The sequence below is a fragment of the Schistocerca piceifrons genome, chromosome 7 (genome assembly GCF_021461385.2).
Source record: "Schistocerca piceifrons isolate TAMUIC-IGC-003096 chromosome 7, iqSchPice1.1, whole genome shotgun sequence".
Classification (NCBI taxonomy): Eukaryota; Metazoa; Arthropoda; class Insecta; order Orthoptera; family Acrididae; genus Schistocerca; species Schistocerca piceifrons.
The window spans coordinates 187,635,316-187,661,888 of record NC_060144.1 but is presented as its reverse complement, the minus strand read 5'-3'; the positions used below and the strand labels follow the sequence as shown (position 1 = coordinate 187,661,888).

The 26,573-nt window shown below is 40.1% G+C and overlaps 1 protein-coding gene across 1 annotated transcript; it reads right to left on the bottom strand.

The window, feature by feature from the left end:
• Nucleotides 1–13,694: 13,694 nt before the first annotated feature.
• On the bottom strand, nucleotides 13,695–24,634 carry LOC124805148 (alpha-crystallin A chain-like). Its single transcript, XM_047265619.1, has 4 exons — nucleotides 24,461–24,634; nucleotides 24,119–24,337; nucleotides 14,087–14,308; nucleotides 13,695–13,998 (listed from the first exon to the last, which is right to left on the bottom strand). The coding sequence occupies exons 2-4, from the start codon at nucleotides 24,335–24,337 to the stop codon at nucleotides 13,870–13,872; spliced, it is 570 nt and encodes a 189-aa protein (XP_047121575.1). The 5' UTR covers nucleotides 24,461–24,634; the 3' UTR covers nucleotides 13,695–13,869.
• Nucleotides 24,635–26,573: the final 1,939 nt, after the last annotated feature.

The following is a 26,573-nucleotide window of genomic DNA, read 5'->3' as shown; positions in this document are numbered from 1 at the left end:
ACTGATATGAAACTTCCTGGCAGATTAAAACTGTGTGCCGGACCGAGACTCAAACTCGGAACCTTTGCCTTTCGCGGGCAAGTGCTCTACCAACTGAGCTACCCAAGCACAACTCACGCCCCGTCCTCACAGCTTTACTTCTGCCAGTACCTCATCTCCTACCTTCCACAGTTTTAATCTGCCAGGAAGTTTCATATCAGCGCACACTCCACTGTAGAGTGAAAATTTCGTTCTAGAAACATCCTCCAGGCTGTGGCTAAGCCATGTCCCCGCAATATCCTTTCTTTCAGGAGTGCTAGTTCTGCAAGGTTCGCAGGAGAGCTTCTGTAAAGTTTGGAAGGTAGGAAACGAGGTACTGGCAGAAGTAAAGCTGTGAGGACGGGGTGTGAGTCGTGCTTGGGTAGCTCAGTTGGTAGAGCACTTGCCCGCGAAAGGCAAAGGTCTCGAGTTCGAGTCTCGGTCCGGCACACAGTTTTAATCTGCCAGGAAGTTTCAATTTCCAATGTTTCCATCCCAGTGGGATCTTGTCATTTGCTGCATGGTCCACTTGAAGTTGCAGTGCTGCTGAGGCACCGAGACTGTCAGCAAGTGCCCTGTCAGAGGAAGTGGCTCAACTGCCATGGGCTGCCAGTGCTGTGCCAGTTTGGTTATCAGCTGCTGATGTTGCTGCTACTAGTGGTAATGATAAAGTGTGCACAGGTTGTAATGGTACTGTGGCCATGCACAGAATAGGAACTGAGCAGCACCAGCTGTCTGCAATGTGGTCACTGAGGGTAATGGGGCTGGAAGCCCCTGCACTGTCTCAAGGAGTGGGGATGGCTCTCGAGTACATTACAGCCGCAGCTGGTACCGGAGATGGATCAGGTGCTCCTGCCCAGCTGCAGTGAGGAACATTTGGCACCCCTTGTGGCTGAGAATGACGCCCAGTTCCCAGTCCAGCTTACAGCCCTACATACAAGCCAACATGGCGGCACTGTGCTGGTAGCAGGGTGTGAAACTGGGGCTCGTGGGTCATAGGGGAGCCTGCAGTAAATCCAGGAATATGTGCAGCCTGCATCTATGCACTACCTCAGCCGGACTTCATACGTTAATTGCGGTGGACCGGTAGGTGTCAAGAAACACTGCTAAGTCCTCATCAGTGGGCATCGACACCAGTGCCTTCCTCAATTGTGACTGAAGGTTCTAAACAACCACTTCACTTCTGAGTCCAATGCTGGGTGAAGAGAGACAGTGCTCATGTGCTGTATGCCATTACATTAGCAGAATGCCTTAAATTCTACTGAAAGAAATTGAGGTCTGTTGTCAATCATTGATGTCTGGTGGGCTCCCTCTAAGATGAAAATGGTAGTGAGTGTTCTGACCATAGTGTACGCAGTCACAGTAGAGATGTGTGGCACATATGGAAAATTAGAGTTTATCAACTGGCAGCAACCCTGAAAAGGGCCAGCAAAGTCGATATGCGCTCTGTTTCAAGGGCGCTCAGGCTGGGGCTGTGGGAAGAACTTCTTGCTGGTGAGGCTTGGCTTTGCCACTGTCTATACCTGGCCAATGAATGTGGTACCGAGCTAAAGCTTTGATCCTCCACATCACCCCATGGGTTGTATGTAGCAGCTGAAGGATGTGACAACAGTGTAGAGGGGGAACAATGACACAACATTCAGCATCATCTGTAGGCAACTAAACTACTCCTTTACTCCTTGAACATCAGGCATTGTATGTTTCCTAGCAAAATAATTTTGTGACTCTGAGTCTGACCCTTTCAGGGGACTCTCTGCCCAACCACTTTGCACTGCTGACACAACTAAATGCAAGCAGAGATGGTGCTTAGCAGCCAGTGCTATTTTGTGAGCAGTGATTGGGAAATCTCATAAGGTGTGTTGCATAATCTTGTCTATGGCAAAACACACTGCTTCCAAAAGTTCAAACGCAACATTGTGGCCAATGGAGAGGCATGATAAAGCATAGGCTGGCTATCCAGTGGGCCAAAAACGAATGAAATAATGGCAGCTGCCCAAAAACGAAGCCCAGCATTGCAAACACCTCATCGTTTTGTCTGGAAGATTGGAACATGTACTAAAGACAGAAATGAGTGATTTGTGGTCTGCAAGTAAAACAAAATGAAACCCCACAATTAGGCCCTGAAGACCACACAATAGTCAACTAACTGGGAGAATTTATTTCCATAGAGGAAAAAGTGGAATTTTTAAAGGCCATACACAATGGCCAAATGTCTCCTTCCCATTTTGTGAAAAATTTTGCCACAACTGTGGGAGTGACTTAAAAACAAAAGCTGTTGGTTGCTCTTTACCATCAGCATTCTCATGTGACGGGGCAGGCCCAATCTCATATTGTGACATGTTGGTTCCAAGGGTCAGGAGATGGCCCGGTGTAAATGTCACTAAGCATGGGATGACCTCAGGTGTGTTTCCAACTGAAAGAATGTTTTGTGGCATTTGGGAGACAGAACAAATGGAATGCCTTTCTTCCTCAGATAGTTCAAAGAATGTATGAGGTGAGCTGCCTGAGGAATAAAGTTTGTGTAGTAGTTTATTTTCCCCAGAAAAGACTGCAATTCCATTAAGTTTATCAGGCACAGTACCTTCTTGATTGCATCATCATGCTCTGTCATTGATATGAACCTTTTACTGCTTAACATATGCCCCAAACAGCACATGGACAGTGCAAGTATGTGCTCTTCCCTAGTAGCACACATCATACAGATCTCATCCAAATATTTTATGTACTTTGAAATACCAATAATTAATTCCTCTGTGTATCTTTGAAAATTCCTGGTGCTGTGGCTATCCCAAAAGGCTATCACTTGTATTTACAATTTCTTAAGGGACTATTTATTAATAGGATTATTTGCATCTCTGCATGTATAGGTAACTGCAAGAATGCATCTTCAAATCAGTCTTTGGAAAACAATGTCATTGTCATCACGCCTCCCGCCCCCCTTAGGTTTAAACATTAAACCTAGAATCATCAACAGCATACATACAAAACCTGATTAGAAAACCAAGAGAAATAAGCATGGGCGATCATGTCACTGTATACGAATGGTAATGTCAGCGACTGGAAAGCTTCAGATATATAAATACAACAGCTGACGAACATGCACTCACTTTCTCCATTGCCTATGCTGCCAGATGGTCTTGCTAATTCATGCAGCATCCAACAACCCATAGTGCGGCCGTGAAACCAAATAACTTTGAACAGTTAATGCAGATGTGTTCGTCTCCATATTGATATTCAAATCCAGTGACAATACTAAAACAAAGATCCCCATTGCGAAGCTTGACACTGAATTGTTTGACAAAAGACTTTGAGTGAATGAACCCATGAGACAACTTTTCAGGTTGCTTATATACTCTCAGTTATCTCAGGAGCAGACAGTGGAAATGAGATACTGCTTCAAAAACACCTGTGCCCCTGCCTCCATGCTCAGAAAGCGCCCTCTCTTCACATTGAATTACTAGTAACTTTCCCATTTGCGTTTGTATCAACTCTTTTTTTCCTATCATAGATCCATGCTTAAAGAACATTTCACTTTAGTTTGATTTTTATATCTTATATAGCTGGCATGATGTTTTAAATGGAACTTCAAGTGGTCTTTACCATCTTATATAGCTGGCATGATGTTTTAAATGGAACTTCAAGTGGTCTTTACCATCTGAATTGTCCCTTCTGCATCCCTGTACCTTGTTAAATCAATTAAATGTTCTGAAATTTGGTAGATCAAAATTGTTTCCTATGCAGAATATTATGCTGTAATCTCTGTACTCCTCTTATACCCAAACAGAGAATAATCTACAATTTTCTTAATTTTTATCCAAAATTTACAGTTTCCTTAAAAATTTGAAAATCACTGATGGTAACTTTATGAAACCTTCCACGTCATATTTTTACACCAAAATACACATATTCTTAAAATTTCAACTTTGTAACTTTACACCCTGCTGGATGCAAAATAGTGATTTTTAGGGAAACTGAGTCAGTACTCCTCATGTCTACACCATTCTACTAGCAAATTACATAATTGTAACAATATTAAAATTTTGTGTTACATGGTTGCATAACTCTCTGTCTGGCATAAGAACAAGTAGGATTACACTTGGTTTGACCTTGGGGCTGTGTGGAAACTAGGCAGCTCAGGCACTTGCTTCCCCTCACACTAGACAGTCAAGATGGTCACAGAAGATGACCTTTTGCAGCACAAGTAGTTCAAGAGCTATTAGGAGACAGAGGAAAGAATATACGTGTGCTTACCTGGAAGCCAAAGCTGAAGAGAATGTTGGCCTGCAACTCAATGCTCTGGCCAGTCCTGTAGCCAACACATAATTATATATATTATGGCATTCCTCCTGCCAGTTGCTCAGGCAGTATGCAGTGACCCTCACACATCTTAGAATTGGGCTCTGCCCTCTCACACATAGCTTTTCACTACAGCAAGAGGATCACCCATTTTGTAATGCACATTTCTGTCCGCCATATTTTAACGGAGTGCGTTTTACATCATGATGCAAGAGCAGAAGCGAATATTGGTGGGGATCTGCCCTCTATTTTAGCTGATGGTGAGACGAGTATGACTAAACTTTTAAAGTTTTGTGATGTGTCTGAACTCTGGCCTAAACTTTTAGGCTGGAGGTTTTAGTGTGTTGTAGAGTGGCTGGCTTCTCCTTTTTATGTTCTCATGCTCAGGCAGCCACATCCATCTGCTGTATTGTTGTAGCTCCTATACCACTTTCTTCTTGTGTCATTAATGTTTTGCTACTGATGCAATACTTCGTTCCCTGGTTCTGTGTGGGGACACACATAGTTTTCCACCTTTTGTTATCTATGTTTTACGTGCTGTTTTATCTTCCTGTTTTGTGTATTTTACTGATACTCATCTCAATCTGTTTTCGTGCAGGTACTAAAGACCTCGCTGTCATGGGCCCATACCAACATGACCATGTCCATTTCCACTACAGTAAAATCTGAATGCTTGGTGCTCCATAGCTTTCACATATTTATTAAAAGACATCATATATGTGCCATGAGCCGACCTCGGGGAAGATCAGTTTGGATTCCGTAGAAATGTTGGAACACGTGAGGCAATACTGACCTTACGACTTATCTTAGAAGAAAGATTAAGAAAAGGCAAACCTACGTTTCTAGCATTTGTAGACTTAGAAAAAGCTTTTGACAATGTTAACTGGAATACTCTCTTTCAAATTCTGAAGGTGGCAGGGGTAAAATACAGGGAGCGAAAGGCTATTTACAATTTGTACGGAAACCAGATGGCAGTTATAAGAGTCGAGGGGCATGAAGGGGAAGCAGTGGTTGGGAAAGGAGTGAGATAGGGTTGTAGCCTGTCCCTGATGTTATTCAATCTGTATATTGAGCAAGCAGTAAAGGAAACAAAAGAAAATTCGGAGCAGGTATTAAAATTCATGGAGAAGAAATAAAGACTTTGAGGTTCGCTGATGACATTGTAATTCTGTCAGAGACAGCAAAGGACTTGGAAGAGCAGTTGAACGGAATGGACAGTGTCTTGAAAGGAGGATATAAGATGAACATCAACAAAAGCAAAACGAGGACAATGGAATGTAGTCAAATTAAGTCGGGTGATGCTGAGGGAATTAGATTAGGAAATGAGACACTTAAGGTAGTAAAGGAGTTTTGCTATTTGGGGAGTAAAATAACCGATGATGGTCGAAGTAGAGAGGATATAAAATGTAGACTGGCAATGGCAAGGAAAGCGTTTCTCAAGAAGAGAAATTTGTTAACATCGAGTATAGATTTAAGTGTCAGGAAGTCGTTTCTGAAAGTATTTGTATGGAGTGTAGCCATGTATGGAAGTGAAACATGGACGATAACTAGTTTGGACAAGAAGAGAATAGAAGCTTTCGAAATGTGGTGCTACAGAAGAATGCTGAAGATAAGGTGGGTAGATCACGTAACTAATGAGGAGGTATTGAATAGGATGGGGGAGAAGAGAAGTTTGTGGCACAACTTGACTAGAAGAAGGGATCGGTTGGTAGGACATGTTTTGAGGCATCGAGGGGTCACAAATTTAGCATTGGAGGGCACCGTGGAGGGTAAAAATCGTAGAGGGAGACCAAGAGATGAATACAGTAAGCAGATTCAGAAGGATGTAGGTTGCAGTAGGTACTGGGAGATGAAGAAGCTTGCACAGGATAGAGTAGCATGGAGAGCTGCATCAAACCAGTCTCAGGACTGAAGACCACAACAACAACATATGTGCCATGAACTGTACTAAAAATGTTTTATTTGGCAAAAGCAGTTTCAGGTTCATAACCCATCATCAGTGGCATCTGATACAGAGGAACAAACAACTGTATGTGCACCGATTTCTACAAAATAATTGTACATATGTAGCAGTAATATAAGTGTACTTAACATTAAGCACTTCTATAGCAATGACATGCTTGCCAGTTAATTCATCATGGCCTGAAATATATTCTATAGCACTGTACACAGTTTTTCCTTGCCTGTTATGGCTAACCATGATCAATATTAATCTTCATCACGTGCATTGTGTCATTTGATTGCTACCGTTTATGTCAGACATGATCAAGAATTGTCACTGCCTAAAATTTGACAGTTTACTTACATTACTGCTATATATGTACAGTTATTTTGTAGAAATCTAAACACGTACAGCTGTTCGTTCCTCTTTATCAGATACCACTGATGACAGGTTATAAACCATAAAACCAATTTTGGCAAATTAAACATTTTGAGTGCAGCTCATAGTGTATAAAGGATGTCTTTAAATGCACTAAAACTTGTTAAAAATGGTATCACATGGGAATACAATAATTTTCCAAATTGGCCAAGTTTCCAGATTATACAAAACACAATAGGTTACATAAAATTTGACAAGTATCATCCACAAAAGTATAAATTTGTGATCATGCACATACTTGTGTATCTTTACACATTAAGTGTTAAATATGTCATCTCTGAATTTTTACTCCAAATTTGTTTATTGTTGTATGTACATATATATTATTCCTGTGTTGATTTGCTTTATGTTTCACTTTTTTTCACCACATTAAGGAGGGAAACCTGTTTGAATTTCTTGTTCGAATTTTTTTTTCTTAACAGTTTTTTGCACAGTTCTGTCTGGGAGAAATGTGTGTGCTGCAAATTGCATATCACCATTTATGCACGCAATAACTTCTTCAGGAGGATCAATCTTTTCAGGGACATATTTTGCTGCTCCTCTTCCTGATCACCTGTGTTGCAAATTTTTTGCTGAAGTGAAAGTGGAGGGAGTAGATAGAAATTCATCACTTAGAATTCAGTCATCTGCATTATATTAAATGTGTTCCATTTTAATTAATTCAGCAATTATTGCTTCATTTTCATGAGTTTTGATGGCCGCTGAACCTCTTTCTTGACCTCCAAACCCCACTTTGTTAAAGCACTTAGTAAAAGTTTCAAGCTTTATTTCCGTTACTGACAAGCCAGTCCAGCTTACAGCATCCAAGACAGAAACACACCATGCAAAAGCTAACAGTTTTGGCTGTAGCACTAAGAATAATAAGAGACTGCATCAATCATCACCTATAGTGGGATATGAATGTTTAGATAACCCCCAGTCTATGGGTTGTGAGAGGATGGTTTAACCTGGCTTGATTCTCACCAATTTCACATTTGGTAACTTCACTTATGGGGCAGGTCACATTGCCTACAAAAAGGAGAACTTGGCAGTTTTCCTTTTTCATTTTGGCACTGAAAGAGCCCAGCCATTCTCCCATAAGAACACTCACCATCAATACCTTTTTATTGCTTCAACAAGTGACTGTAAGCTCACTGATGTCAGTGTTTTTGAAACACTGTGGTTTCTGCCATTTTTCCAGTCACCTGTGGCTTCTCCATTTTATCTAACATGTTTCCACACAGCAGTACAGTCTTTCCTTGCACATTCTTCTACCAGTGCACTTTTCATCTCTAATTGCTAGAGATATTGAAGGCAGTGCACAATAAACAGTTCCAATTTTTTTGTTTTGTGTGAAGGCGCAAAACCAACTGAGGTCATACGTGCCCGTGTCATGACCTTACAACACGAGTTAGCAAAAGAAGTTTACAGCAAAGTCCAATCGACAGAAGGAAAGAGTTAAAAACTAGAACTTCCCCTTGGAGAAAGACTGACAAAATACACCATAGAGACAGCAGAAGTCCCACACTGGAACACAAGTGGTTAAAAAATTGGTACTGGATCAGGAAATTGTGAACCATCAAAGGTTAATGACAATCAGTACAAAGTGGTGAGGGATCACCACAACAAATGGCGATACCTAGCATGACAGTGCCCAATAGGCAAACTAGCTAAAATGATCTCACAAAAGGGCCGAGAGGAGACCGGCCAAGATATTGGGAGAGGTTTAATTGCCCAGAGCTTGTTCCCATGAACAGAAGACCAGTGGCGATGCCAAAGTGACACCATTTGCAGACGGCACGCAGAGATCATCCGAAGAAATAAAAGCGCTAGCAGACTGCAGCCTTGGCAGCAGCCTCGCTTCCCATCAGACAGACGTGACCAGGAGACAACACACAGCACGCAGACGCTCTGGAGGGCGTGAGAATCTGTGCACATGATAAAGTCCATATCGCCGGATGAACTGAGTGGCCTGATAGATGGCGAAGAGCTCTACTGTAAAAATTGAGTATTGTTCTGGAACACTAAAGTCGGTGTAAATGACGAAGCGACATCCAACACCACAGTTGGTCTTAAGATTTATCAGTGTACACAAAGGTGGTACCACGAAATCGTGCACAAAGGTCGAGAAACTTACAGCAACAGACTGAATCTGGAGTAGTGTCCTTGGGAAGAAAATGAAGTCCAAGATGAACACGGGTCGCCACGTGAAGCCCAGGCCGTGAAGGGTTCATACCCATCAGGAACATGAAGCAGCAAGCGAAAGCAAACTCCAGGAGCTAACAAAAGAAGGGTGTGCCCCGTACTGGCAGTCAAGAGAGTCATCAAAAAAAGGGGCCATAGAATGGGTGGCCGGGCATGGAAGACAAACTGCGAGCATTTCCGCCGAGGACATCACATCGATATGATAGTGTTAGTTCAGCAGATTCTGCATAGAGACTCAATCAGGCAAATGCAAAAGATACCAGGGGCCAAATGTATTCCACGATGGTGGATTGTGTTAAGACAGCATAAGATGGACATGCAACGAATAAATAAAACACCCATAGTCTAGTTTCAAACTGATAAGGGATCAGTATAAATGGAGGAGGATGGTCCAATCTGTTCCCCAGGAAGTACCGTTTAGGGCACAACCACTTAGGGACCCAGGTATAGCATGTGGCCAGGTAAGACATGTGGGAGGACCACAAGAGTTTTCTATCAAGCACGAGTCTCAGGAATTTTGTAGTTTCAGTGACCAGAAGAGTAACAGGCCTGGTAAAGATTGTGAAAGGAACCCCTTGCACTGCCAGAAATTCATGCAAACCGTTTTGCCAATGGAAAAACGAACGCCACTGTTGATGCTCCACAAGTAAAGATGATTGAGACATCAAGTAGCCAAGTCTGTGGACAATTGCAATAGATCTCAAAGTTGTCAACAAAAAGGGAGCCAGAGATGCCTAGCTGGAAACACTCCATAGTAGTGTTAATGTCTTTAACAAAGAAGACGACACTCAGGACAGAGCCTAGAGGCACCCTGTTCTCCTGGATGAAGGTGTCTGACAAAACCAAGCCCACACACAACTTGAAACCTGTCATAAAAATTCCTAAAGGAAATAGAGCAAGTGGTCTTTGAAGCCCCATGTGTATGAGTACACAGAATACAAATCCCCCAGCAAGTGTTGTAGGCTTTCTCCAAATCAAACACAGGTACAGTCTGGTATTTCCACAGAGAACTTTCTAAGACATGTGTTAACAAAGTGACGAGATGGTCAACTGTGGAATGGCACTCACTAAATCCAAATCGTCCAGTGGTTCGTAGATGGCAAGACTATCAATATACCAGCTGGTCATGAATCTCACTATCCATCATCTTGCAAACAGCTGGTGAGAGAAATGGGGCAGTAGCTATGAGGAAGGTGTTTGTCCTTAACCTGACTTAGGTACGAGGATGGTTAGAACAGTTCTCAGAACACAATAGAAAAATAGTATTTATATCATTGAATCTAATCTACAAGGAGACTACATTGTCTCTTTGTAGATTAATGCACTTGGTCCAATGATGTTCCAGTGCCTTGATACCATGTTGAAAATCAGTTTCCTCCAGGCCTGCAAAATAGGTGTCAACTCCAGCTATCAATTCTTTGTTTGAAGTGAATCTTCATCCACAAAGAAAAATTTTTAGTTTTGGGAAGAGATGGAAGTCTGAGTCATATTAGGTGAATAACACAGGTGTGGCAACAATTCATACCTTAGTTTGTGTAATTTTGCCATGACGACAGCATGTGTGTGGATGCGCAGTGTTTTGATGGAAAAGTACTTTCTTCCTTGCTAATCGTGCCCTTTTTCCTTATCTTCTGTTGCAATTTATCCATGTGGTTAGCATAGTATTCCCCAGTAATTGTTTGCCCAGTGGGGAGATAATCTACAAACAGAATCCCCTTCGCATCCCAGAACACTGATGCCATGTCCTTTCCCACTGAAGGAATCTTCTTTGCTTTCTTTGGTGGCAGAGAATCAGCATGTTTCCACTGCTTTGTTTTGTGTCTAGTGTATAGTAGTGACCTGTGGTCACAAACAAGCACAAAAAAAATTTTGTTCATTTCTCCTAAACCGGCCCAAAGATTGTTCCGATATGCCCATTCTCATGGGTTTTTGATCCAATGTAAGGCACCCATCTTGCAGATAACTTTTCCATATCAAGTCTTTGGTTAAAATGTGATATACCCTCTCAGATGACATCTGGCAAACATCAATTCCACACACTTTCAGTTGGTGATCCTCAATGACCATTTTGCACACTTTTGCAATGATTTCTGGAGTAGTGACGTCTGTGCCGACCACTGCGTGGATCACCCAAGCTCTCCCAACCAAATTTAAATTCATTTGTCCACTTGGCAAGAGCTGGATAGGAAGGAGCAGTCCCCCAGTGTATTCTGGAAATCAGCATGAATGTCCTTTGCCTTCATACCTTTATGAAGTACTTAATCACTGCTCGAATCTCGATTTTTCCATCTCCACAAATCACTAAGCAGGAACAAGAGAGCCACATCACCGCCACAGCTCTCTTCGTAGTGCACTGACTTGGCACATGTTTACAGGCAACTGTCCAACAAATACCATGCGAACAATTCGTTGCGATAGCGCTGACCTCTCATGGTGATTCCGAGAACATTTCAAACCACCCTCATGTTTATGATAGTGGCTTCGTGCCAGCATCTGAGGAACATGCCATCTACTGAAATGTGATTGTGCATATGAAGGAGAAAGAACTTGCCCACAATAGACGTGTGCTGTAACATCTGAATGTTATTCATCCAGCCATCTTGGAAGATCAGGATGAGGCGAGAGCACGGTCAAGCTCCCTCGCAGCAAAGGCAGCATTGTAGCATTCACGATTCTGAGGGGAAAAAAGATACCATCCAGGCCTCCACTTGTCTCCAACAGAGGAAGGCAGGCTTATAGTTGAATGGGCTCCAAAACCACCACAAAATAGTGGCCCAAGGTGTTTGAGATAGCAATGGGGTCCACAATGACATCTGCTACAATCAGGTCAGAAATCGGGGAAACAACCTTTGTCTCAGGGCCGACAGAGGTTGCCCCCACATGACGAAGGGAGTGCAACTGTTTAAAGCACTAGTAAAGGAAATCCAGATAGTTTTTATACTATCTAAAAGAATGCAACAACACTGCGCACACAACTGTTTATAACAAACAGTTCAGTTCACCATTGTAGGATGATGGTTAAAAATGCGGATGGTACGTCTCCGCACACTAATCTTACCACAGCATGCTTCAGTTCACCAGGTGACCAGGATGCAGCTCAGTAAAGTAGTAGTTTGAGATACTGAACATTCTGCGGCAGGTGGGGGTTAAGCCTCCAGTTGGCCTTTAAATGCTGCTAGTTGGGTTTACAGGCAGGTGGGGGGGGGGGGGGGGGGGTGTAGCAGTCAGCAAACTGACAATGCATGGGAAATGATCACTCAAGTGAATGTCAGAGGGAACAGATCACTGACGACAAGCAGGGATGCCCAAATCTGACTAGGTGTGCGTGGACTCTGAAAGGAACGTGGGTGCTCCAGTGTTAAGACAAATGGGTAGGGTTGATTGAGGTCAGCCAAGAGGGAATCTCCGACAGGTTCTCGAAGAGAACCAAAGGAGATATTTGCACAATAAAAATTAAGTAAATACATAAATAATTAAGGCAAGGGAGGTTACCAACTGACCAGCACTACTTCCCACGAATCTAATGCCACCCCGAGACGGGAAGAGGTGTGTAGGATGCTGCAATTAAAGAAGCAGCCACAATTCTTCTTTGTTTTATCTACTGCCACAAACTTTCCAGTGGAGAAGCATAACAAAGAATGGGGAAGAGCGAACAAACTAAGGGCAATCACCTTGGCAGCTGCCAAGTGTAGACTTCCAAGACTCACTGCTACACAGCACAGAGGCTGTAGGATTCTATTCCAAGAAATCTATAGAGCCATTGGCATTTTCCTTGTGTCTGCCTGTGAACTCCGAAGAGGATCTCCAAATCAGGGAAGACGACTGACTGCCTTTGTTCATTTTCATAGAGCCTTTACAGTTGGCAGATTAACACTAAGATGTTTGTTGGCTGGAGGGATCTAAAGCCTGTACTCGTGGGAGTGTTTCACATGATTTCGGTGCACGGGGTGAAAATTAGGTGGCTTTCTGTGCAACTGTAGAAGACATGGATGCTACCACAATATTGGGTGACTTCCCAACTGCGGTACTGAATCTGAGGTCTCAAGTTTGCATAGCCAGGGCCTTCGTAGAACAAGGTATAGCCAGAATGATACTTAAAGTGCCAGATGGTAAAATGCACAGCCTTCAACTACCCAAAAACTTGCTAGCAAAAGGGTAAGGAACTTTTTCCTTCGCCCAATCATAGATAAAAATGATGAGCTGGCACCGCCATCATTACAACTTATGCAGTGGGAAGGAGGATGCAGGCAACTGCTGTCACGAGCATCTCTAACAACACATTTGGCCATGTTTTGACAGGCCACGTGAGTGGTTATAATATTGGCACTGGTAGCAACACATCAGGTTTGGAATGTATGGTTGGATCCTGCTGACTTCATAGCCTGACAATCTTCGATGGAAGTACTAGTCGATCAAATGTGAGGAAAGAGCGTCTGTAGGCACTATGTTTTCATCAACTTTGTATTACCCAGAGGACTACAGAGAGACACACACACACACACACACACACACACACACACACACACACACACACACACACACACTTTTACAGTTCCACATTTATCAAGTTATACTTTATTTCAACATGTGGAACTGAAATTTTCAGCAGATTAAAATAAATCCTCAACAACTTCCACCACCGTTTGATGTTTTCATGAACACATTGCCTTTAAAAACTTGCTGCTCGTACCGTATCCTGACAATTTTCTGTCTTTTATTCAGCACAAATGTTATTCTCGAATTTTCACTGTCCGAAGTTCCTTTTTGTGTGGGGAGAGCATTAAAAAAAATCATGAAGAATCCATTCAACATAAGATTTATTATAATTTAACTACATATCAGTCTTAACATAAGCATTTGCCCTTAACTACAAATCAGTCTTAAACACAAGCAGCTATGCTGCACAAAAATCAAAAATTATTTGATAACGAATATTAAGCAAGTACAGAAACTTTAACACCAAGTAAAGTTATGTCATGTATTGACACAAATTATTGCTCCATATTTTCTTGTTTCTCGTTATCTCCAGCTTCCTTGGGAGGTGCACCCTGTGCAGCAGCTGGTTGATTTGTGTGTACAATGGGAACAATACGCTCCTTTGACTCTGAAGGTGGCAATGCCTGAAAGAATTTTAAGATATTAGTAGAATATTGTCACCTTTTCAATTCTTACTTTATGAAAATTTTAGAATACTTTACCCACACTTACCTTCTTTGGTGCCGTTATTGTAAGCACACCATCAGATGACAGTTTTGAAACCACTTGCTCAAGCTCTACATCATCTGGTAACTTATAACGCCGGGTAAACTGACGAGAAATATAACCATGTTCATCCTTTCGCTCATCATGTTTTCCCTCAACAACAATGAAGTCATCCATCATCTTAACAGATATCTCGTCAGGTTTGAATTGCTGTACATCAAGACTGACCTAAAAAAAATTTTTTTTTTAAATTAAGTTTCCCATTTTAAACATGATGCAATCATGACATTTATTTTAAGGCAATAACATTTCCTAACAAATTTTTATTGTCTTGTTAAACATTTTCATTTTACCTCAGTGGTACCTGTTCTTACCCAATTATGAACTTTATACTGCTTCACATCATTTCCAGAAACAATTCTTAGGATTCTCTTAGCTACCATTACCTTAAAAACCAGCAGCAAAATTCAAAGGATTGCGAAAAAAATAAGAGGCAATCAATTTGCTGTAAGCGGTGTATGATGCACACAAACCCTTAATGCACCAATTTAACTATTTCTACCTGTCACAATCTTACATGTGTGCTTCGTGGAGTGCTGCTGCAAATCAAATCAAGGAAGGGGAATAACTCTAAAGCTGATGAAGTCTGTTCCACGACATGGATATGGATCAACCATCAGCTACAGGTTAGTAGTGTTACTGTTATTTGCTTACTGATCAGATTTCTTTCCTCGCTGTTACATCTTACAAGGGAACCTCCCCATCGCACCCTCCCTCAGATTTAGTTATAAGTTGGCACAGTGGATAGACCTTGAAAAACTGAACACAGATCAATTGAGAAAACAGGAAGAAGTTGTGTGGAACTATGAAAAAAATTAGTAAAATATACAAACTGAGTAGTCCATGCGAAGATAGGCAACATCAAGGACAATGGAACTGAAGGAGCGCCGTGGTCCCGTGGTTAGCGAGACCATCTGCGGAACGAGAGGTCCTAGGTTCAAGTCTTCCCTTGAGTGAAAATTTTAATTTTTTATTTTCAGTTTATGTGACAAACTTACGTTTTCATCACTTTTTTTTGGGAGGGGGGGGGGGGGGGGGGGGGGGGGGTGATTATCACATCCACAAGAAAACCTAAATCGGGCAAGGTATAAGAATCTTTTTACCCATTTGCTAAGTGTACAACTTAGGTGGGTCGACAACGTATTCCTGTCATGTGACGCACATGCTGTCACCAGTGTCGTATAGAATATATCATATGTGTTTTCCTGTGGAGGAATCGGTTGATCTATGACCTTGCGATCAAATGTTTTCGGTTCCCATTGGAGAGGCACGTCCTTTCGTCTACTAATCGCAAGGTTTTGCGGTGCGGTCGCAAAACACAGACACTAAACTTATTGCAGTTAACAGAGACGTCAATGAACAAACGGACAGATCATAACTTTGCGAAAATAAAGAAAGTAAAACTTTCAGTCGAGGGAAGACTTGAACCAAGGACCTCTCGTTCCGCAGCTACTCATGCTAACCACAGGACCACGGCGCTCCTGAGCCCACAGTTTCCTTGATGTTGCCTATGTTGCACATGGACTACTCAGTTTGTATATTTTACTAATTTTTTTTCATAGTTCCACACAACTTCTTCCTGTTTTCTCGATTGATCTGTGTTCAGTTTTTCAAGGCGTATCTACTGTGCCAACTTATAACTAAATCTGAGGGGGGTGCGATGGGAAGGTTCCCTTGTTAGAAGCTTACAACAGAAAATAATTAACGATAGTATTTGATAGCCTCTTTTGGGGGAGGGGGGTGGCAGCAGAAACAGCAGCAGCTGTAATTCATATTGCTTAACATTTTGAACTTTTCTTCAAAATTTGTTCAACAAATTAATTACCAGCAACAATTACACTACTTGGGTAATGTTCACGTAGTAGTCCAGGTGAGTTCAGTTAATTTCCTTGTGATACCTGGATTTTGTAACTGTTTTACTTCACTGTCTTCCTACAGCTTGGGAGCCTGGCTATTACGTGGTATTTATCCCAGGGCACCAATAATGACTACATCAATTTTAACCTACTGACAACACTCAGATCAAGTGGTTTTAGATAGCCCCTCACAGGGGACGATCACCCATCTGACCAGATTTCCAGGTCATGATGTAGCCTGGGAATTGTGTTACAAAATACTGCCATGTGTGTGCACGCACAGCATGGCACCATCCTGTTGGAACCATACACCTCCCACACCCATTTCATTGATATGTGGACTTATCTATCAGGAGGCACTGAAACTGCTTCTTCAATAAAAATTATTCCTTCAGTTAAATTATTCTAGCTCCTAATACGTAGTTTACCTCATTAACTGTTACCTGCTGTTAATGTAGGGTCAATGGAAGTGGTCTCTGAGGGGGAAAGGAGGGGGGGGGGGTGTAATCACTGCTCCAATTGTGTATATTCTGCCAATTTTCAAATAAGTGAGCCTCATCACTTAAGGAAAATAAGTCACCAGGCATGAAAACAAGGACTGTGCATGCACTTTCTCAACCAACAAAATTGCATTAAGTTCCTGCACCAGTCAATTTGCAGGTATTTTAGTTCATGGAGGTCTCACTCACAGGATGAGTACACAATCAACAGCAGCTGCAAATTTCAAAGCAGAGTAGCGAGTGGATTATAAAACAGAAAGCCCACAGTTTTCTTCACATCACCAGTTTACCTGAAGTTTTTTGAACACTAATGCTGGCTAGGAACAAACATAGGGCACAATATTAAAACAGATACAGAATGCACACAGCATGGTGACAATTGAGCGACCGTTCATGTATATTCCACTTCTGCCCACTTCATGTTGCCAACTAAGTTGAGCTATAACTATGCCCCACCTTCAAATTGCCTACCTCCACTCTCTTCTGAGCAAATTTTGCTTCCTGGTGCCAATTTCAAATAAATCAGTCTCTCTGTATCATTCTGTCCATACGCATTAAGGAATTTTGTTGCAAGGAATTCCAGAGAATTCTGCCAATTTTCTAGCCATAAGTTTGTCCTTAGCACCAGCTTTGCAGTTTGGCAATAATCTTTAAAACTTCTTAATGCTGTTTCTGTAATTTTATTATTTCACCCTACACTAAGACTTAAAATGCTTCTAGTACTGTACCTTCATATTAATGTGCTTTATTTCATTAAATTCCCTCTAATCACTAAAGTGTTAGTGCCAAGGAGTGTTTAACAATAAGCAACAAGGGCTACATGTTAAACAATCTTATTTACACTGATATGCTTCAACATAAACTGACTCACCTCCTAAAAGAAGTGGAAATGTTTTCTAGAAATTTAACTTATTTGGTGTGAATAAATAACAGAGAATGAACTAACAAGAAGATATCCCAGCAATACAATGTACTTTTTGAAGCTATTTATACAGTGATGTAGGCTCTAATGGGCCCTCATTTGCAATTAACTGAGGAAAGAAAAATTCAAATTTGTGTGTGACACTCAGTAGCATTAAAGTTATGTCCAGTCTGGTTGCATGTTGGAATGGGTAGGATAACTTCACACGCATAAGGTTGTCAGTACCAAATCAAGCCAGGTGCAAAATTTTTTTTTTTTAATTGTTATTGAAATCACTTCAATAGTAATTTTTATTGAACTCTTTGCTCAAGTGCAATTTTAAGTATTGATTTCGATTTAATTTCTTTTGTTTTAACACCCTGTGTTCTGTCTACATAGTTACGCTCATATCTATTTCTCATTTTTCTTGAATTTAGTTTTACTTATAAAAGTTATTTTGTTCATAGTGCAACAGTTATTTAGGTTATGTTATGCATGTGTTACAATTACCACGCAAAAAATTGCACATCTGGTAAAAAACTACATTTTTCACAACACTGCACAAATACAGTTCTTTTTTTAACTGAGATTGGAATCCTCAACTAATTCAGTATTATAGATAAATGTAATTATATTCATTTTCACAAAAATTCCAATTGGGGGAGAAATAAATAAATAAAAAGAGAAAGAAAAGTGAAACAAATTAAAAAGTTCAGTGATTAAAATGATGTGACAAGGGAATAGAAATAAATTACAATTAAACTAATTAATAGAATAAAAGTGAAGTAATTTTCATAACTATTCTAAATAGTTGAGCACCTGACAAGGGTTGAACTGACAAGTTCATGCACAGGAAGCTGTGTATGAACACACTGGGCTCTGAGCACTATGTGACTTAACATATGAGGTCATCAGTCCCCTAGAACTTAGAAATACTTAAACCTAACTAACCTAAGGACATCACACACATCCAAGGCAGGATTCGAACCTGCAATTGTAGCAGCAGTGTGGTTCCAGACTGAAGTGCTTAGAACCGTTCAGCCACAGCGGCTGGCCAACCACACTGGTTAATGGAAGGATTTTGTGCGTGTTTAAATGCCACAAAATTCTGACTGTCAATTACTTGCAAATGAGGGCCGCTCCGGGTGAATGGCTGCAGTCTACCACCCTTTGGACCTTCATTTACGTCACTGTGTAGATAGTTTGGAGAAGTCTTATTACACCACTGGGGACCTCTCCTTGTAAGGAGAAGAGAGCCAAGCTACTGGGTGCAATACGACTAACAAATGTAAGTACAACTATGAACGAGCACGACACCTACAATTATCTCAACCTCCAATGAAGAAGGCTGTTTCACAAAACCATAAAATATGTGATTAAATTGGCAGAATCTCCTCAATTCTGAAACAAAGTAAATGGAGATGGAGAAAACAGCATTAACCCAATTTCAATTCTAGTGTTAACACTTTTGGCCTCATTGCCTGGACAAGGAAAGGCCTTACAGAAACACAGTAGAATATATAAGAAAGGCACACAAATTATGGTAACAATAATCAAGACAGTTTTTGAAAGACTACTTTATGTGAGGATGGAGGCAGGAATCCAACATATTGGAACAGCTGCAGGAAAAGTTACTTTGCAATCTGAAGTATTATTTCCCCAAGTCACTCATCAATCCATACATCGTTGCTGCAATTTTTTGTGAACATTTGCACATGCTCTGCATGAGCACAGGTAAAGTTTCACTATCATTACTTCAAGGGATATAGTCATTTGACCCCATAGTGCAACTATCAGTGCACTTGTGGGTTTTTGTCAACTTTCAGACAATACCGCCAGTAATCTTTCCTCAGAAGAAAATAAACTGGGCCATTTTTTTAGTTTGTGCTCTTAAACAAAATTATGAGTTATTTGCATTTGGAGAAAAAACTTTAAAAATTTGAAATTTAGCTTTTTATTGACTCTGGAAGTACTTGAGGGGTACACCTGAAACCTTGGCATTTAAGAACTTGCCAATACAAGGTCTTCAAATATGAAATTTCATTCTCCCACTTTAGAATAGTTTGGAAATTTAAGGTAAAGTTGATTTCGCTAAAAATGCTGGAAAGGCCACAATCTAAATCAGAAAGTGCTTGGTTTTTCCAATGCAAGCATACAAGGTAAGAAACTGTTTGTGCATTGTGAATAGGCCATTATTCCAGTAGTACTCTAAATTAGAGATCTTTTGATATGTCTTACAGTTATTTAGTACTCCCCGGAATGGCAATCTAAAGCCTTCATGCCTAGAAAGTGAGACAATCCTAATTAAAAAAGCTTGTGTCTTTTCAAGACTCATTACTGTGTTTATGCTATACCTACAGAATCAAACTGGTTATGAACTTCATAATTTAACCAATTAGGAAGGCAGTTATCATGGTACAAATTGTAACACCTGTTGCATACAATGTATAAATAGCCTGGAGGCTTTATACCAGACTGCTACATTGAGTAAATTTTGTAGAAGTTCACAGCAGTCTTACGAACTTGTTTTGAATGTAAGTTATGGAAAGTTATTAATATATATTGTGTAATGCTACTGAAGTGCTAGTTTAATTCTGGTTTAAGGTATAGCATAATGTGGAACAGTGCACACATGAAAATTTTACGTGTGTTGATATGATCATCAATCGTGGCTTCGTTTCTGCTGGTTCCTTTTAAAGTGAGAATGCCAGCATCACTATTGGTGGGACACCCAACACTTGGGTAACAGCAGCCACAAGTTAATTTTTTTTTACTACAGGTTCCAATGCCTGACGAGGTTTTCTTCCACAAAAATCCCATTTTTGTAACTGTCAGAGGCCAAAGTGAGAAGAGGTCTCTTAAAATCCTAAGCTTATGTTTACATTAAGCTACTTTAATTTCTTCTTTTACAGGTTTCATTAAATTGTTGTAATATAATGTCATGAGGGAAACTATACTGCTGGCCAGATTTCACTGATATACCGAGCCCTGGGGCACCCCATAATTAACTTTTTAATATTCAAAATGGTACACACTTCCCTCCTGAGGAATATGTACTCTTGTTTCCTTTCAGTTAACTATGACTAACCACTTGTAGGAAATACCACGGACACCATAATTACACAGTTTTAACAGCAATGGGTTATGATTTATAAGATCGAATGCTTTGGAAAGCAGAACTAAGTTTTATATTCTAAGATCTTGTAATGGTCTTGTGTAAGACCTGATCAACTACAATTTACTGATACTAGCTAAGTGGTCAAACTTTGGTTCGACAGAAGTGTCCGATCCCACGCGTCAGCTTGGCCCCTGATGTAGGGGTGTTGTGTGTGACGTCATGACGGCGCGGAGTTTGGTTTGAGTGTGGCTGTCTCCAGTTCTATTTTATCTTATTTTATTTACTTTTCTGATCTGTTCGTTCTATCCCGTGAGATTTTTTTTAAAAGACAAAAAACACTAATCAGCTACTGAAGCATCTTTATCTTCTATGGGTTGCAGGGGTTACGACCCCTGGGGAGTATAAAACAAATAAAATATTAATTATTGTATATGTATGATAGTGATTGGTTGTAATTAATATTTGCTTATCTGGAACGTGGACGTTTAATTATTTGGTATCAGACGCTTGACAATGGCTGTTTCGTAAATGCAATGTTATTCGTAGTTGACCGTGAAATGTGATTCAAATAATCGGACTTCGTATTTAAATCGTTTCCAAAGACTGTTGCGGTAGGTGCGGACTCAAAATCTAAATCTCAATATTAGAATAATTTGCCAGCAATGTCAATACGTCGTACAGAGGTGACTGTCTACTAAACATAAAGTTTACACAGTTAGTTAAATCAGATATATTCAACGAATAAGCCTACAGTTAAATAAGTCTACTTACTTTCATAAATATAAATTCTTTACAGAATCGAGTGCCTAGTAAGATTGCAACTCTCAGTGTTCTTATATAACTTCAAATATGGCAGTGTGCCAGTTAATAAAATATACGTGCTTCCCGCACCAGTTGTACTGCAAGACCTCCCCTTCTTAATCAAACAAAAGAGTGTCCCCATTGTAATTTTGTTTTATCAGCGACATAGCGCTGCAGTTCTGTGCCATAGGCTTTATTTGTTTGTCAGAGATTAATTATTTAATTAAGATTTCGCATTTCCGAGGAAACTCACGCACGGCATGCAAATGTGCCTTTATAGGAGGTGGGTGGGTATGCATGCATGGCTGTCTTCACTTACACGTTGTAGCTACGCAAGGCGTCTAAATTTGTTTATATTTAGTTTGCCCCCCCACCCAAAACACCCCATTTCCCGCGCTTGTCCCGTTAGTGTCATTAGGCTTCTTGTGGAAAGTGTGTGTGTTTGTTTTTGTTTCCACCATATTTGTGACGTCATGGGTCAAAGCAGACAGGCGGGATCGGACGCTTCCGTATTTCTTATGTGGGACATTCGTGACTTCAGTTTTACTAAAACCTTAATACTAGCCAAACTTCCTTTAGGAAACTTGCGTTTGATGGGTAATGTCTCTAATGGCAGTGTGGTCAGCAACACCCTACTCTCTGGGGAGCCTAGCATCAAGTTTTTCAGCATGATAAAATATCCTGAGAATCAAAACCTAAAAAAATTTGAAAGAACACTACTGCAGTTTAATATAAAAAAGATGTACTGACAAGATTGATCAGACCATTGACAACAATAATTCAAGTAGTGAATGTTAAGCAAAAGTTCTGGAAATAGCAATCCAACTATCATAGTTTAATGTTTTTGTATACAAAAAGCAAAGTGAGGTGTCAGGAGTCTAAGTTAAAAAAACAGTTTTTAAAATAATTCTGAAGAAAATTTGAAAATGCACAGCACATTTGAGAAGTAAAATGCATTTGCCAACACTCTAAAGCACGATTTTCATAGTCTCCAAAATGGCTTGTCACAAGCAAGTTCACAGTAAGCAATAGATCCTCAAGAGAATAATTAGATATTATTTAACCCAGGACTCAAGTGAACTAACAGAGCATGGAGAAAGAAACAGCAGAAGTGCAGGCAATCAAGAGAAGTAAAACCCAGTTTGATAGAGCCACAGCAAATTCTAATCATGAAATTAAAAATGGCCTAGGACATAAATACAGATTTAGCCAGAAGAGTTTAAACAACAGGTTGTAACAACAGATTTTAAAGTCAATGAGAACTCTGAACAATAGTGACAAGTTGACAAAAATATAATGATCAATTTTAGTTATTGCTCAAAATTTAAAAGAAAAATCATCAGGGGTTAAACATCTTAGGAGCAACCATCCCACTCAATGTTCCTGGAACAAATAAAGAACTTAACATAATTCAGAAATTAGAATTCACGAAATCAGGAGTTGAAATATCGATCTTCTCTAATAAAGCATAAGACTAAAGAAATAATTGAATCTCTTTTGGATGGATGGAGAGAAATAATCCAAATAACTAGAGACTAGTATCTAGCTAGTTTATATTAGAAGTGTTTGTGTGTATTAAGTTTAGCACATTCTTACAGAATTTTAGACTTTCAGTACAACATGGTTTCCAGAAAGGGAATCTACTCTAACCAGTATATCAAGCCAAAGAGTGTTATAGACGCATTAGACAAAAACTATCTGCTATGTTTCTGCACGATCTTGTCTGATGCCTTTTGACAATCAGCCATACAGCACTGAGAAATGTGAAATATGGCATACATTAACATACAATGCAATAGATAAAACGCCCTAAAGTAGTATGTGATAATATAACCTGGACACAGGTCTGTAATAGGTGATTTTCAGGAACACCAAAACGATCTGGACAAGTCAAATACCTATTAAATTTATTTGTAAACAATATTAAATTCAGCAAGAACTATGAACGGCTGTATGCTGATGACACCACAGTGACTGAGAAACATTGGTCATGAGAAGAGAGTCTAGTTCACATATATGCATAGACTAAACAAGATGGGAAGAGACTACTTTTACAAAATTTTTGGGGATTATAGTTGACTAGCTTCAATGGGAACATTGAGACAATGCTTGTTAGGACCATCTACAAACAATGTTTCATTGTTATAACTAGTATGTAGTGTAATCATACTGAAAATATTCAATTTATGTTAATAACTTATGTTTTACACTTAATATGTAGGCTAAATATTTTAAGTTATTGCAATAAGTTGACCTATCATATATTAGGAGTGCACAAACTGCAAACAGTCAAATGAGAAAACATGTGGGCTACGAAATTCGTTGTGGACGACTTTTTAGTCTTCATTGATTCTTTGTGAAGGCGTCTTTACCACTATTAATAGATGCACAGTCTTACCCGCTTGCTTGGCGAAGTTACTGGAATTTCTTTTGCGATGGACGCGGCGGGAGGGGGAGGGGCGGTATGCATTGTTCTGTTAGCTGTTAAAGTACCCTAACCCTGACTGTCAGTTGCGCAACAGATACGGTGTTCATTCTCCGAAAAATTTTCTTTAACTTACGAGAGGTTAAAATTACACACCTTGAACTTGTAAACCCCGCCGCCGCCAAAATAATTTCATTAAATCGTAGCTTACCATTCATAAAAAAAAAAAAAAAGGACGGGGGGGGGGGGGGGTAGGGGGCACAAGGGGAGAAGGATCTAGAAATTTTAGCGTTTATGAAGTTCCTCACCCCACAGCCCTTTTTTGAAGCATAAAACGAACCACTTCTTTTGACAACGTAAATAATTTTAACACTTACCTCAAACCCTTCCTTCTTGTTTTTGATGTTGGAAGTACCACTTCGGCTAGTAGGCTGATGGCGCCAAGGTCTATAATAGCCAGATAGCAATGGTACAGAAGTAATACGAGGAGCTATGAGATCGTCCGCAAGCATTCCCAGACCGAAATTCTGATCGAATAGGGAAGCTGGCTGGTTTAGCTCTTCAAGGAGTCTGACAACCATAGGTAAAGTCGCCATCTATACCGGAATAACAAAAACATCAATACTTTAAAATTGTTTCACAATTTTGTAACAAATACAAGACAGAACAACTTGCAACTACACTCCAAAAATTGATAGTATACACACGTTTCCTCTTACCTTTTCTGTTTGTAATAACTGCTTTGAATGAAAAGGCAACAAATTAACCAGAGTAACTCGACGATAACTGTAGCGAGCGGTACACGACACAATATCTCAGAGGCCGCTGGGCGCTGGCGTTTATATAGGCGAACTTCCCGCGTCGAGAACTTTCGTGACTCTCCTGGCTCTAATCGATAATCAACATGTAGCGAATGTTTCTAGCACAGAATTTCAAACCAATGTATACAGAGTATTGTAACAAATGCAAGACTGTGTTCGTAATTTCATATAACAGAGAACCAAAAATGGTTTGTTATTTCTGATTTTTTTTTCAAAATTAATGACACGATTAGTACATACCTTCTACTGCGAAACTACTTTGACTGATACTAAATAATAATCAATTGCTATTAATTTTATAAATACATATAAAATACAATGGCAAAATAAAAATGATTGTACGACACGAAAATTAATGTGTCTATTTCCGATTTGAATGCTGGAAAATGTATGTAATTTTTCTAAAGGTGGGCTATTAAAAGTTGGAAAGCAGATCGCGCAAGATAAAAACCATACTACTTCTTGTTCGTATAGATCACAAACTCTTAGAAAATGAAAAATTACAAAGTTAAAATGTCTGCAAAGAGGTAAATCGAATAACAGCCCCAGTAAACTCAAATGACAGTTACAAAATATAAAGTAACGAAATACCGTAGAGAGAGAGATTTTTGACCGTGCTTTTTAACAACTGAGATTCATTCGTACGGTATTGAGAGTAGGCTTACTATTGGCGTATAAACTATTTTACGCAAATGCGTGTGTAAATATTTAAAAATAAGAAGTAAGCAGAAGAGAGCGGTTGTAATAAAAAAACTGAAACTAATATGATGTAAATAGCATAAGGGACACAGAAATATTTCGGAGTCCCAGTCGCGGACGTAACTGGCGACTATCAGTTGCTTATTATACAAATACTTACAATAACTTATGAATATGGTCGTTGTTTGACGCGTATGCCTTGCTCGTCCAGAAATGCCGCAGGGTTACAGTTCATTCGTTTACAATATGTTAGTACCTTTGCAATCCAGAAACATAAATATCTTAATAAATTAGGGTCCCAGTACCACTTAATGCACTGCGTAAAGCTGCCACTTTCTGTTGTGACATCCTTTCCATGAAAAACAACTAATAATTGATTAAAAATGCCCTTACAGTGATACCTATTTAGGCCTAGTGTGGTTTTGACAAATGAGCAGCATCTATATTTGGGATTAGTCCTTTCATTTGACTGTTGTACTAAAAAAGCACTGGGCAGTTTTTACTCTTTTGTTTATTACTTCTGTTACCAGTTGTTGTCATCAGCTACCAAAACACAAAAAGTTATCATGTTCAGCTTCATGTGAATGAAGCAGTTGAACACATATTGGCTGTAAATATTCGTAACTGCATATCTAGCAAAGATAAGTTTGCAGTTGTCAAATTATTTTTTTTTTTCCTAGATGTAATTATTCTCACTAGTTCCTTCTGTAGCAACAATATGTTCTCACATTCTGCAGAGCGACCTCATAGCAGAATATGATAGCAGACGTTGCTGTGAAATAAGGCATAGCAGGCCAACAGCCTTGCTGCAGTGGTAACACTGGTTCCCGTCAGATCACCGAAGTTAAGCACTGTCGGGCTAGGCTAGCACTCGGATGGATGACCATTCGGTCTGCTGAGCGCTATTTTGGCAAGCGGGGTGCACTCAGCCCTTGTGAGGCAAACTGAGGAGCTACTTGATTGAGAAGTAGCGGCTCTGGTCTCAGAAACTGACATACGGCTGGGAAGCAATGTGCTGACCACATGCCCCTCCATATCTGCATCCAGTGACGCCTGTGAGATGAGGATGACACGGCGGCCGGTCAGTACTGTTGGGCCTTCCGAGGCCTGTTAGGACGGATTTTAGTTTAGACTGCCAGTAGGTATTATCTGTAATAAAGCATAACATTTTCCATAGAAGGTAGAGGGCTAATGAAAGCTTGATGCATACATGTACAATGCGCTCTTTCGAAGTTAATGTACTGTTGATGAAGATATTTCATTGAAACGAACATTTGCTCATTGTACAGCGTGCATGTTACTCTTCAACCCT